At 59.1% G+C, this 13,358-nt stretch overlaps 1 protein-coding gene across 3 annotated transcripts; it reads right to left on the bottom strand.

Moving 5' to 3' along the window:
* Nucleotides 1–971: 971 nt before the first annotated feature.
* On the bottom strand, nt 972–12,501 carry LSM14B (LSM family member 14B). Of its 3 annotated transcripts, XM_059037564.2 has the most exons (10): nt 12,307–12,501; nt 10,323–10,486; nt 9,084–9,219; nt 8,193–8,309; nt 5,836–6,003; nt 5,527–5,604; nt 5,151–5,312; nt 4,667–4,817; nt 2,761–2,946; nt 972–2,186 (listed from the first exon to the last, which is right to left on the bottom strand). In XM_059037564.2, exons 1-9 carry the CDS (start codon nt 12,431–12,433, stop codon nt 2,775–2,777), a joined length of 1,275 nt encoding a protein of 424 aa, XP_058893547.1. In that variant the 5' UTR covers nt 12,434–12,501; the 3' UTR covers nt 972–2,186; nt 2,761–2,774. The 3 variants fall into 3 exon arrangements, with proteins under 3 accessions (XP_058893547.1, XP_066868667.1, XP_058893548.1); XM_067012566.1 differs by lacking the exon at nt 4,667–4,817 and having other exon boundaries at nt 2,094–2,186; XM_059037565.2 differs by lacking the exon at nt 5,527–5,604 and having other exon boundaries at nt 2,097–2,186.
* Between the last annotated feature and the right edge of the window lie 857 nt (nt 12,502–13,358).

The following is a 13,358-nucleotide window of genomic DNA, read 5'->3' on the forward strand; positions in this document are numbered from 1 at the left end:
AAGGCCAGTTGCATGTAGCAGGTCAGCTATGGAAGGTTTTTATTTTTAATTGGTCAAAGATGTTAGCAAAAAAATGGAAGGTTGCTAAGAGTTTGTTAAATTCTGAAACTACCAGCAGTGCTCAGGATCTGTTGGAGAGTGGTAGACAGCCTGGAAAAGGAAGCTGGCCAGGACACAAGGCTGCATCCAGATGTCACAGGCCAACTTGGCCTGCTGTCTGGTCCTCCTCTCAGCCCGAATCACTCACAGATGGCCAGGTGGGCCTTAGTCCTGAGATGGCTTCTTAAAAATCACCTGGAGGACTTCCCTGGTGGTGCAGTGGTTAAGAATCCACCTGCCAACGCAGGGGACATGGGTTCGAGCCCTGGAGGATCCCACATGCCACAGAGCAACTGGGCCCGTGTGCCACAACTGCTGAGCCCGTGTGCCACAACTACTGGAGCCCGTGCTCCGCAGCAGGAGAGGCCACCACAATGAGAGGCCCGCGCACCGCAACGAGGAGTGGCCCCCGCGCACCGCAACTAGAGAAAAGCCCGCGCACAGCAACGAAGACCCAACGCAGGCAAAAATGAATGAATTTATATTAAAAAAAAAACCATCTGGAAACCCACTGCAGTGAAATTACATGCTTTCAGTCTGAAACCAGCCAAGTCTTGGCTTTCCTCTGTAGTCCCAGGGTCCAGCCCTGTAACAGGTTCTAAGGCATCAACAACATGAAAGTTCTGGGGAGCTTGGAAGCTGTATTACGGCAGCGAATAGACCACTTCCGAAGCAGGTTCTCTAAACTAGTGTCCAGAGTATCTGGAAAGCAGCAGCACTCACCCCGGGAGGGTGGCTCTCAGTAACCTAGAGCCTGGCTCGTTGCCCTGTACCCAGACTGGCCAGGTCTCACTCCAGAGTGCCAGATGTCCCCCAGATCTGAACAGCACACACCACCTACCTTGGGACAGGCATGTGAGCCATGATGTAACTCGGGCAACAGAGTCAACAGGATTGTTTATTTTCAGAGCAGAGAAGAAGAGGGTTTTAAAGGTTTGCATGTTTATAATTACAAGTTTACATTGCTCCAACAGAGCAGCCGCATTGCTATGTTCTAATTCTTAGCCATTAATTCCTACAAAAATAAACCTAAGCTTTTACCGTAACTTAATTGATACAGAACTAAAACCGTTACGCCTAAGGGATTTAGTTACCAAGGTGCTTATGCGCGCCAAGGTGCCCTGTCAGAGGGACGCATGCTTCTACTGAAGGTCTCGATCCCTTTGTTCATGCAACAAATTTATATTCCCCACCCTCCCTCCACCCACCAGTAAAACAAAAACACAGAACTATTTACAACTGAGAGGAAATATGCTCTCGGTCAACCGACCTTGCAAAAAAAAAAAAAACCAAAAAAGACTGGCTCATTTCCAAGTGGATGAGACACCGAACGGTGTTCGGCCGGAGTCCAACGCTGACCGGCCTGGGTCGGGGACCGGCAGGGAGAGGGACGCCGCAGAGGAGCTCGTCCTGGGCGTTCACCCCCAACCCCGATTCCTATGGAAGCCACACTCCAAGTGACAGCTCCCAGCTCCCTCCCGTTCAGGGCCCCGTCCTAGCCTCCAGCAACCCTGACCCCGCCAGCCCTCTACCTTGACGTCGCCGCTTGGGATGTCAGGGTCGTCTGGTTTGCTTCTACAACATGATCCGTGGGACACCCCACTTTCCATGCCCTAGGCACCCCCATGCTGGCCATGCCTGGCTCCTAGGCCCCACCTGTGGCAGTGGGTGCCAGACCAGCAGCACCAGCGGCCAGCCGGATTACAGAGATGCACTCGGCTGCTGCATTTGCCAAATGGGATTTGGTTCCACGTTAAAAATCAAAGCTGTCCAGAAAAGGTCAAAGTGAGGATCACGCTTTCGCTCTAGAAACCTTTCTGCAAAATACCAAAACCTTAGAATCAGGCTGTGCGCAACTAAAAAGGAAAAATAGGCCAAGATACCTCAAAGAGGTTTCCCATATACACGTCCCCCCGAAAAAGTGGTTCTAACTCAGACCATGTCCAAGTTCAGTCCAAAACATAAGCAGTAGCATGGGAATGTTCCAAACTCAGTAATCAAAGTGACCCACGGCTCCCGCAGTAAGTGCAGCGTTTTCCAACGTCCTCGTAGACACAGTGTGGCGTCTGTGCCGCTTCAGCAAGGGCCTGCGAGGAGGAGACACAGCACCCAGTGAGCACATCCAGGCAGCTCCCCAGCCTGAGCCCGGCACCGTGAAGGAAGAACAGGGGCTGCTCAACCTCCCTCCCGCCCCAAGTCAGGCCGGGGCTTCCCAGACCTTCCCATCACAACCCGGGGTCACCGTTTCTGTTCACGCTGGGGGCGGGGAGGCAGCTCCAGGTCCCACCCGAAGCCCACTCCCGCCCGGCCCCTGAGGGGCGCACGCGTCACCCTCGACCTAGTTAAAAAGGCAGACTCGAGGTCATTGCGAGGCCAGGCTGGAGCGGAGACCTGGCTTGTCACCGTCTCTCCTTCCTGACCACCCCGGAGTGCGGAGCCCCCAGCCCTCCTGCACCCGGAGCCTCACTTTGACAACCCCGGGGCCTGGGTCCCACCGCCCCCAGGAGCCCCCGGGGACTCACTCCGAGGGTCGGGGCCTCAGTTTGGCCTCGACACCGACGCTCACCGGCTCCTAAGCTCCTCCTGAAGAGGCTTCTCCTACCTGGGCAGCCCCGCCCAGATGCCCTCCCACTCAAGGACCCCAGGGCCCCCCTCACTCGCCTTCGGCTGCCTCCTTACACCCTGCCAGTCCCAGCTCTGTGGGAAGTTGGGTTACGACGGGTTGCACCGTTGCCCCTGCCCCCTCGAAATCCACCACGGAAACTACGGCCACGAAGAAACCTTCCCGACACCCCGAAGGTCTCCGTGTTGAGCTTCCTCTCTTCAGCCCACGTCGTCCGCCTGGAACTGAACCAAGACAAGGAGCGTGAGACCCACTACAGCAGGCACCTCCTCACAGCTTTCGGAGCCTCACACAGCCTGGGGAGGGGGAACGGCCAGATGGACGGCTGGTGGCTTGTCGCTGGAGCCATTGGGGGCCGATCCCGTCAGGACCCTGGCGCCCGAGACTCAACACCGCAGGGGCTCCCGGCCCCGTCTCCAACCAGGCCTGTCTCCCACTGGACGGGCTGCTCAGTATAAACCTGTCACGTGCGCGTCATCTAAGGCCAGCACGCGACAGCAGCGCGCTACGAAGGAAGCCCTCCCTGCTTGCTAGGCCCAGGGCCTGTGCGGGCTCCGAGACCCGGAGCAGATCACGGACCCCTGCAGGTGAGTCTCCAGAGATGAGGAGGGCGCCGGGCTAAGTGGAACTGGGTCCCCAAGGCTACGACGTGTACGCTTTGGGGGAGGTGCAGACGCAGCACCAACGCTGCCAGCGCTCGTTTCTGAACCTCCAGCTAGGACCCCCCGGTGTCCAACTGTGTGCCACGGGCCTGCTCACAGGCGGCTCTCACGCAACACACGCAGCCCGACTCCTGATCTGCTGCCCCCCCAGACCTCCTCACTCCAAGCAGCAGCAACCGCAGCCTTCAGCCATCCAGGCTCTCCTCACAGCCCATCAGCAAACCTTCAGGGCGTGTCAGAGGCCAAGGCTCTCTCCCCTCCTCCAGCACTGCCCACTACCCCAAAGCCTCTGACGTGACCACCGAGCTGCCATGCCTGCCCCACCTCTGCCCACTCTCCACAAGGCAGCGGTGAAACCTCTGATAGCACTGCCTTCTCCCCAGGCCAGCTGTCACCGTGACCTACAAAGCCCGGCAGGGACCGTCCCATCTTCAGTGCTCCTCCCTGACCGCCCCCCGCCCCGGCTCCGCTCCAGCCACACAGCAGGAGCATGTGCCCGCCTCCGTCTTGCACCCGTCCTGCGTTCACCCTCCCACTGGCTCCTCACACCCAACACACGCCCCGACCTCTCCCACCTCGCTGCGAGGTGTGATCTCCTTTTCTTGTTCCCGTTCCCCTGCCCGAACGTAAGAGGGGTGGCGGGGGGAACAGGAACCTCCCGGCTTGCCTCCTGCTCTTCCCCCAGCGCCCGCGGCGTCTGTGCTACTCCATTTGCGAACGAATGGACCCGAGTCCCCACACCGGGTGCCCATCCTGTAGACTTCGTTCACTGTCTAGCTGGTTCTCAGGTAACATCTGAGCACCGGCTGTTGGGTGCTATAAACAAAGCACGTGACAGAGTCCCCAGCCTCAAGAAATCCGGTGGGTGAAAGAATACTGGAGACACTCCAGTCAGCTGCCTCAGGTAGCAAGGCCTCAGGCCACCACGGTCAGACCAAGCAGCAGAGCCAGGCGAGGTGATACAGACGGGGACGTCGACACGGTGGCAAGGGTGGTCCGGCCCTTCTTGATGAGAAAGGGGCAGCTGAGCAAAGAGGGGCCGGGACCTGGGTCACATCCCTCAAGTGCCAGCGACTGCCAGGGCTTCCCACACCACCACCTACCGCTGGCACCGCTGGGCCTGACGTACCCACTACGGTAAAAACGTGAGCCTCAGAGATCTGCCTCGAACCTAAGAGCTGGGTTTGGTCTCCGGGAGAGCGTGCCCCAGTCTCAGAGTTTGGGGGCAGAGTGTCTTCCCGCCAGCTCCCCCAGGCCTTGCCCGGCCCCCCGGCCCCCTGACCTGGTCTTGAGCTCAGAGGAAATGTTGTCAAAGAAGGACTTGGATTTGTCATAGTAGCAGTTGGGCCCCAGACGGTCCTCCTCAGCAGGGGCCTCGTCACTCTGGGCCACCACCGCCAGGTCCTTCTCCTCCCCTTTCTCAGCCTGGTCGTCTACACAGAGAAGCAGAGCACTGAGACGCCAAGGAGCAGACAAAGCACCTTCCACCGGGACAGGTCCTCGCCGGCCCACCCAAGAGCTGTCCTCGGGCCCCAGGGAGGCGGCCGGGAGTGCTCTGCTCTAAGCGGAAAGCTCTTCTGGCTGCTCGCCTCGTCCACCCCCGGGCCCTGCCATCGGCTCCTCATCCGCCGAGACTCCTCTCCTTTCTGGGAACTCCTCGGACGGCACGGTTTCCCCGCCGACCGCCATCCCAGCGGCCCCTGCCCCTGCCCGTCTCTCCTTGACCTGTGCTGTGGACCCTCCTGGGGTGGGGCGAATTTTCAAACCTTTAAAATTCAGTTTCTTCTTAAATTCTTTGTCCAGCTCCTCTCGGTTGAACTGGGCATTTGCACTCTCAAAATCAAAGTCGCCTTCAAACTTGATTGTGTTCTCCTTGACGTTAGTTGGACGGCTTTGCCCTCTGGAGCGATTCCTCGTTCGTCTGTTCCCTGTGAGAAGGAAACGACAGCCCTGGCTGGTAAGCCACTAACTCGGCATTACTCGGTGTGAGACAGAAGACAAAGCGGGGACAGAGCACACCGAAGCTGCCGCCGAGCCCAGCACCCTGAAACCGTCACCCGCGGAGAAGCAGGCAGGAGCGGTAAGCGGAGCGCGACTGGGTGGTTCTCGGCCCCCCGGAACTCAAGTGGCAACAGCCGTTACCTGATCGCCTCCTCTGAGGTCTTCTGTTCTCGTCATTCACCTGCCCTTGCGTCTGCCCAGCTGCCGGCTGAGCTACATCTAAGGCGCAAAAAGGAAGAGTAAGGCAAAGCGCCTGCGAAAGCAGAGCCCTGGGACAGGAGCAGAGCCTGGCGATGGGAGCAGGGCGGCGCCACCGGGGACGGCGCAAGAGCCGGCCCCGCAAAAGCCTACAGGGCGGGGGAGTCTAATTAAAGGATAAAAAAAGAACCCCAGGAAGCGCTGTGCCACTGAGAACACGAACAAACCCCAGGGCAGCGAGTATTTAAGTACCGCTGGCGGCCTTGCTGCTTGGCGGGGCTGGGCGCCCGTTGAGCTGCATCCCCGCGGTGCCCTTGCCAGGTAACAGCTTTTTGGTGTTCAGGTTATCAAGAGAACCAGTCTGGACAGCCTGCTCCACCATGGGGCTCTTGCTGACCGAGACAGCCGGAAAGCCAGCTCCTGAGTTGAGGAGGAGGAGAGGTTAATAACAGAGACAAGGAGAAGACCACACCCCCTCGTCCAGCTGGCTGTGCGGCAGGAGGAAGGCAACCGCCTGGAGAGGTTCTACCGAACCCAGGCAAAGCCCCCACCCTGCACCGTCCCCTCTGCGTCTAGCCCAGGCAGCGAAAAAGCCAGCAGGCTCCCCCAGTTAGGGCATACGGAAGAGGGAAAAACACCCCAGCCCAATAAGCACCTCTCAAGCGTTTTAGAAAAAGCTTCCCCCAAACCACACAAGCTCTAACCCCGAGGGGGCTCGACAGTCCCGAGATGCCGGTGAATTCACGGTCTGAGAATGTGTTTCGCTCTGGGCCATGCTGGACAAGAACCATCCCAGTCTGGCATCTTCCACAAAATGCAGTGCTCAGCCTTCGAAGTTAAAATTCTAGAACACTGTCGTTTTTGCTTAAGGCACAATAAAACCAAAAAGGATGAAGTGATGAGAGCTGACTACAGAGAAATGACAGCCTGCATTCCTCCGGGTGAAGGCCCATCATAAGAAACGAAGGGTTCCCAGGCTGCCCTTGGGGACGGCGCTGCACTGAGTCTGTTCCCACCACACGGCTTCGCCAAGCCTGAGCACAGGAGTGCTCGGAACCGGCCTCGGCGGAGGTCCCCCTCATGGGACGGGCCTCTGCCGCAGGAAGAGGACAGAGAAGGGCGTGCCGCACGCGCCAGGCCATCCCCGCCCTTCCCTCTCCCACGTTCCGCTGGGCACTGTTCAAACGGGACAACTGAGGACTGGGTGGAGGTGCACAGACTTTTGAGACAGAAAAAAATGAGCCCTAACCACGGAGTAACTATTATCGGAGGGGCAGCCCAACGCGGTGAAGACTGGACAGTCTACCTTTGTTTTAAAACATGTAACAGAAACTACTGTCAGAAATTACTCTGAGAAATTCCTCACAACCGAATCAAAAGTACTGAAAAGGCAGGCCCTACATACTGAGATAGATAGATATAGATATAGATATAGATTTTTTTTTTTTTTTTTTTTTTTTTCTTTTTTGGCTGTGCTGCATGTGGGATCCTAGTTCTCCCCGACCGGGGATTGAACCCGTGCCCCCTGCAGTGGAAGCGTGGATTCTTAACCACTGGACCGCCAGGCGAGCCCCCCTACTGGCACTTTTCAGTGTCCTCTGCGATGGGCATTCACTGACCTAGACCAGTCTCTCCGGCCTAGCGCCTCACTCAGCACGGCCCCCCCGAGCAAGGCGGCTGCTTCCTGCTCACGCTGTAACTGGATGGGGCAACAATCTCGGGCTCATTTGCTTTTCATAAAGATCAAGATCAGTCAGACTATCTTGCCCTAAGAGCGGTTTTACGTAAATGATCCTAAGGACAATGAACTATCTTGTGCAACGTTTAACTGGGGAAAAAACCATCACGACCGCTGTAACTCAGATCCACTGGCATCCATGCAGGAAAGCAACACATGCAGAGTGACCGACTGACAGTAGTTGTGCGCCATAATGAAAGCCCCAGGTATCATCTCGGACAGAGTCTCTGCAGAGGTGAGGGCGGTGCACACGGTGCTCTCACGTCAGACCTCCGGTGAAAGGAGAAGGCCCAGAAGGGCAAAAAGCCACCCACAGGTGTGGCACCCGGCAGACAGGTGGGACAAGCCGGTCATCAGGCCCACCGCTCACCCAGTCAACAACTCAGGCTAGCCACCCAATTCTAATGGTGCTTCATTTCACAAAGACACCGGAGGCCCCCGATGCTGAACGCCCTGGATGGGTGAGGAATGTGCCACACGGATCCTAGAGCAGCATGCCTGTTACTTGGGGGATCGCCCTGCAGTCTTACCCAGCAACCTACACTGCATTTAGAACCAGGAGAAACGCTGGGAAGTGGCGTTCTGTGCAGAGGGACGTTTCCCATACGTGGCAATCACAGTACAGGTCAAGACAGACCCTGGACCCAGGAGAGTGAACAAAGTGCGCTGCTGGTTCTTTCTAATACCCTCTTTAAAACTGTGAGAGTTAATGAGTCAAGATGACGTGCAGAAACACACAGAGGCAGTTTAACTGATCCACGGGCTTGGCAAATTATCTGCTACAGCTACTGTCATTCTGGTCTACTGGTTTACCCCCTCGCTCTTAGGATGGCTCGCAAGACAGCATGCAGTTCTGCAAAACTGCTGTTACCCTTGGAAGTGAGCTGATGTGACTCTGAGGACATGTCAAGCTCTGAAACGGGCTGTGGAGATGGAGAAGAACTAGGGCTGGAAGCCGCGGCTGAGGCTGGAGGGCTTACCAATTTTTCTAAAAGAAGATAAAGGAGAAAAGAGCAAAAAAAAACACAACACAAAGGCACACAAGTAAGTAATGAGAAACTCGTCTTGTGTATAGCAGGCTTGGAAAGAGCCAAGCCATCTTTCATAGGACACTTTGCTCACACAAGCCTCATCTAGAAACAGGGAGCTGAGCTGAGAAGGGCTCCCGCACCCCAGGAGCAGCGATCAAGACAACGAGGTTCTTCTATTAGAAGCACGTGACTCGTATGAGTGAAGGGGGTGATGCCTGCGAGTCTGCGGTCTGAATGTGCCGCAAACCTACGGCCAGGCTGACTCTCGCTCCAGGCGTGTAGAAGCGAACCTTACTCAGCCTTAGGGGAGACTTCATTTTTAAGCAAAGCGCTGACACGAGAATGGTAAAAGGATAGGATAGGTGGGCGTTGCGTTTAACTTTATATTTATAGGCTGACAAATGTGCAAATGGTTAGAACTCATCTGTAATTACACACATCGGTTATTTCTTCTTTGAACCAGACATACCACAACTTCCACCCAGACACAAGCTGACACTTTAAATGAATTTTGATTCGATTCATCTGTTCCAAAACTCACCCTGCGGCCTCTTCCACTCAACTGAGGAGTTACTAAGCGCTCTAACTCGCTGAAGGGCCACTGAAGAAGATGCTCAGTGTGCACTGCCAGCTGAACGTGACACGAACACAGCATCCCCACCACCAGGGTCTGGCCCCGCTCCTGGATGTCACGGCACAGGCACTTTACCAGGTAGAAAAAGGTTACTCACCTAAACCCAAGGAAGCGGCATACTGCTGGCTGAGCAGGGAGCTGGCGGCCAGCTGGCTGTAGGGCGGCATCCCTCGGAAGGGGCTGTAAGGCACGTGTGGCTGGAAGGAGGAGGCCGAGCCCGAGCCCAGGGAAGACTGAGCAATGAGACACACAGGTGAGAGCAGCTCGGGCCCTCCTGTCACCCTGCCTGGAGAGCACTGTGCAGACCAGGAAAGGCAGCCCGATTCCTCAGCCCGCTCCCGGAGGCCGAGGTGGCACTGAGGGGCGCGTGAGCCCCCAGGGTGGCCTAAGGGGCTCAGAGCTGCCTTTTCCACGTTCACCCCCAGCTCCACCTGCCAGGTAACTCTAACACGACCTTCTCCTAACTCCATGAACCCCTCTAATGGCCCCACTGCCAGCTGTCAGGGAGCCCAGGCTCTGCCAGGGACGAGGATGGTGTCCTCACCTGGGCCCTGGCCCCAACACGCCGGGGCACAGCTGTGTAGCCGGAGCACTACCTCCACGCGGCATCCTCTCTCCACCTCCCCGCGCTCCCGGGAGGCCCCTTCGTCCCTCAAGGCCTGGCTCGAGCACTTCCCTCTTCTGGAGTGCCCAAGGCCGCTCACCTCAAACCTTTCAGAAGTCTGGCTCGGGGCTTCTCCACATGCCCACACCGCCCAGCGTGCAGGCCCCACCCCACAGGGAGCACGCTCTGTCCCGCCGCCTCCTGCAGCATGAGCCCCACGAGAGTCGGTGAAAGTTGAGGTTTACAAGCCAGGAAGACATCAGCCTGGACTCCCTAGTAATGCTGGGCAGAGCACACCGTCGCACGGCAGGCAGGGGCACGGCGTGACACCCGCGAACTCGGCACCCCACAGCGCCGCATGTGTCACCGGACGGCGCTGGCAGAGCGAGCCCTGCAGCGCCCAGGCCCTACCAGCATCACTCTCACTCACAGCGCGCCACCGGCTTCAGGCCCACCCACCCGAGGCAAAGGACGAGCGCCCGGCGCCGGCAAGACCAAGAGCGCTCCCCCTGCGCCGCCCATCGCGCTGGGCCGGCCCCTCTACTGCACAGCCTGCGCGCGCCGCAGATGAAGCCTCCCACAGAACGCCAACAGCTAGACGAAGTTAAAGTGCTTTTCATGAAAAGGCTATTCCTCGAGTTGAGCGCTCTGGCCAGATGACACCCAGCTCCGTGTGGAAGCCAGCGCCTCTCAGAGACGGTGCCCACGGCAGAAACGGGGCAGCGCACTTACTTGAACAATAGCAGGGTCCTGAGGGAGCGCATGCTGAGCTTTCGGAGGTTCACACACAGTAATGTCTTTGATGTCACTTCCCCGGAAGATGATGTACTCATAAACTTCCTCTCTAGGGGGGGCAGGCCTATCTGTGGGACGGTCTTCTGTACCAAAGGACCTCACTTAGGGGTTGAGAAAAAGAAGGGTTATGTTGTCATCCTCAACCAAGTGCATTCAATCAGTCCTTCCGTAGGAGCCATCCACAGCACGCAGTTTCCACGTTTCAACTGCTCCACCCCTTGATTATCAACGGACAATACCTACAAGACCCCAGCTGGCACAAAGACGACCAGGAACGATTCAGAGCCTGACAGTCTCCCTTCCAAACACGGAAGGCCAGCGCTCTTGCAAAACGACGTCTGCTTTGCAAATCCCGCCCCCCTCCCCGTTCACATCTGACTTTGCAGATTAAACAGACCCAAAGCTGCTTTTTGACTGAAGCCTCGCAACCCACCAGCACTGGGGAGTCTATTTTCTTCTGAGAAAAGCCAGCAGGTTGAGCGTCATGACCAGCCTGGGAGGAGCTGCCCACGACCAGCCTGGGAGGAGCTGGTAGAGAAACAATGGGAGAAGGCGGTCCAGAACGCGGACCCACACCACAAGCGTCTGTGGGCGTCTGGGTCTCCCGGAGGGGTTTCCTAGGGGGTTAACCCCTACCGGCAGGGTTCAAGGAGCCCAAGCAAGTGCCTCCTTCTCAGGTCTCTGAGGCAGAGCTGGGCTTGAAGCAGCCTCCATCTAATCCTAGCACAACCCCCGCTGAGGACCAGGGACTACGCTGGGCCTCAGGTTTCCCAACGGGGGTCTCAGGCCAAATGTAGCCAAAAGCCAAGAGTACAAGCGACCACAAAACCTTACAATACTAAACTATGTCCTGGAGCAACGCATCTATCGGAAAACTTAAATACTAGGCTTTCGAAGGAGCTACTCCCAGAGCTGGGAACTGACTGCGACCTGGATGGAGGGGGCTCCCTCTAACACACAGGAGCACGTAGCTGCGCCTTGAGCCTTAGGGGTCCAGCCCAGTGTCTCCAGCCTAACAAGACCAATCAAACAAACAGGGTTTCTGCAGACCTGGCTGCACTCAGCACTTCCAAGAGGCAAGGGAAGGACACTAGTCATTGTCCCTGGAGGATGAAGACAAAGAAACTTTGGGCCCACCTCCTGCCTCAACACGCTCAGAAAAGGCTCTGGACTCCGGCAGAGCCACAGTACAGCCATCTTTCTCTAGGTCTCCCAGGGACTTCAGTGTGGTTACCAGCGCCCGCAGGGAGTGGTCTGTCACAAAAGGGTAAACCCACAGACTGAAACGTCTGAATTAGAGTAGCAAGACGCTTTAAACGGGAGCATGGAGCCGCCAACCGACGCTCCTATCCCGACAGGAGAATCCATTAAAACGTGGTTATTTGTTCAGGCTCAAGGCCCCAGCTGTTTAATAGGTTCCAGAAGGGCTTGCAGGAGTCGCGTTTTCTCGCTCTCCAGCCTTCCGAGGAGGCCCCGGGGAGACTCCGGGCCCCTCGCCCCACCCCTCCCCCACAGGGACCAGGTTCTCGGCGCCAGCCGCCCCCTCCGCCCTCCGGCAGCTGGGGAGAAAACAGCGTAGCAACGCCGACCCTCCACCTGCAGAGGTGGGCTACGCCGCGGGGGGGGGGGGCACCGCGGGAGCTGGACCCGCCCCCACCTCCCCACCCCAACCCCGGGCAGGGCGGGCCAGCCGCGCACAATTACGCTACCGCGGGGGCCCGGGGAGCCCATTGTACAGGCCGAGCCCCGGAGGGCAGGGGCGAGAGCTGCGCGGAGGCCCAGGGCGCCCCTGGGGGCGCGGGCTGGATGTGGGGGGCGCCCCGGGGGGGTGAGGCGGGACTGCGGAAGGGCGTCCGGGGGGGTAGGGCGGAGGCGCGGCCCCGGCTGTTGGCGGGGGCGGGGCGGTTGGGGCGGCCGCTACCTTTGGCGAGCGCCACCGTGGAGTTGTCCGTGTCGATGGTGTAGAGAATGCCCTCGTAGCGGATCTGCGCCTTGGAGATGAGGCTGATCTTGCTGCCCAAGTACGGGGTGCCCGAGGAGCCGCTCATGGCGGCGGCCGCCCGGCCGGGCCTGGCCCGCTCGCCTCCGCACGGTCGCCTCGCCGCCCGCTCCTCCGCCTCTGCGCCGCCTCACCGCCGCCCGAGGGCCTGCGCGGGGACCAGAGAGGGAACGACAGCGCGCGGCCGGGGGCTCGGAGGGGAACGCGGGGGAGGAGGGGTCGCAGCAGCCACATCCGGGTCCTGCGCCGCCACGCCCCGCCCCCGCACGCTCGCCGCCCATTGGCTCGCCTCGCCGGCCTCCCTTTAAATATGGCCGCGCTGTCGGCCTGGGGGCGGGCCCGCGCTCCGCGCCTGCGTAGCAAGCGCCTCCTGCCCCGGCGGGCTTTCCCTTGCTCTCAGCCCCAGTTCTCGTCTAGCTCCCGGCGGGCCCCGCGCGGGGTGGGAGCACGAGACTCGGCGGGCGGGCCTGGAGGAGGGGTGGGAATCGACCGGGGCGGAGCGCGCGTGCGCGGGAGGGGTGTGGGGGGCCGCACGTGTGAGGGAGGGGGCGGGGCGCCAAAGCTCCACCCGCCGCGCGTGCAGTCTTTCTCAGGACCCGGGTGCCGGGAACCTGTGGATCGTGTTCCCCGGTTTCAGTTTCCCCTCTACATCAGCGTGCCAGACGCTTTCCCCCGTCCTGGGCCGGAAGGGTGGGATGCGCCCCATTGTCACCTTCCCCGGGGGCAAAGGCTGGGGAGTCCCTTCCCCGGAGAGTGACGGGGGGCCGGGGTCACTGCCCTTGGTGTGAACGTGTGGGGCCGGGAGTTCTCTTACCCGGGGTAGAAGGCAGGGGCCAAGGCCGGGGTCATTGCCCGCGGAATGAAGACAGAGGGTGGGGGGTGGTCTCTTCCCTGAGGGCGAAGGCGGGGGACCAGGGTCACTGCCCAGGAGGTGAAGGTGGGGGCCTCGCTCCGCGCGTGGGGCGCAGTAGTAA

Source organism: Kogia breviceps, chromosome 14 (assembly GCF_026419965.1).
Source record: "Kogia breviceps isolate mKogBre1 chromosome 14, mKogBre1 haplotype 1, whole genome shotgun sequence".
In the NCBI taxonomy this organism is placed as follows: domain Eukaryota; kingdom Metazoa; phylum Chordata; class Mammalia; order Artiodactyla; family Physeteridae; genus Kogia; species Kogia breviceps.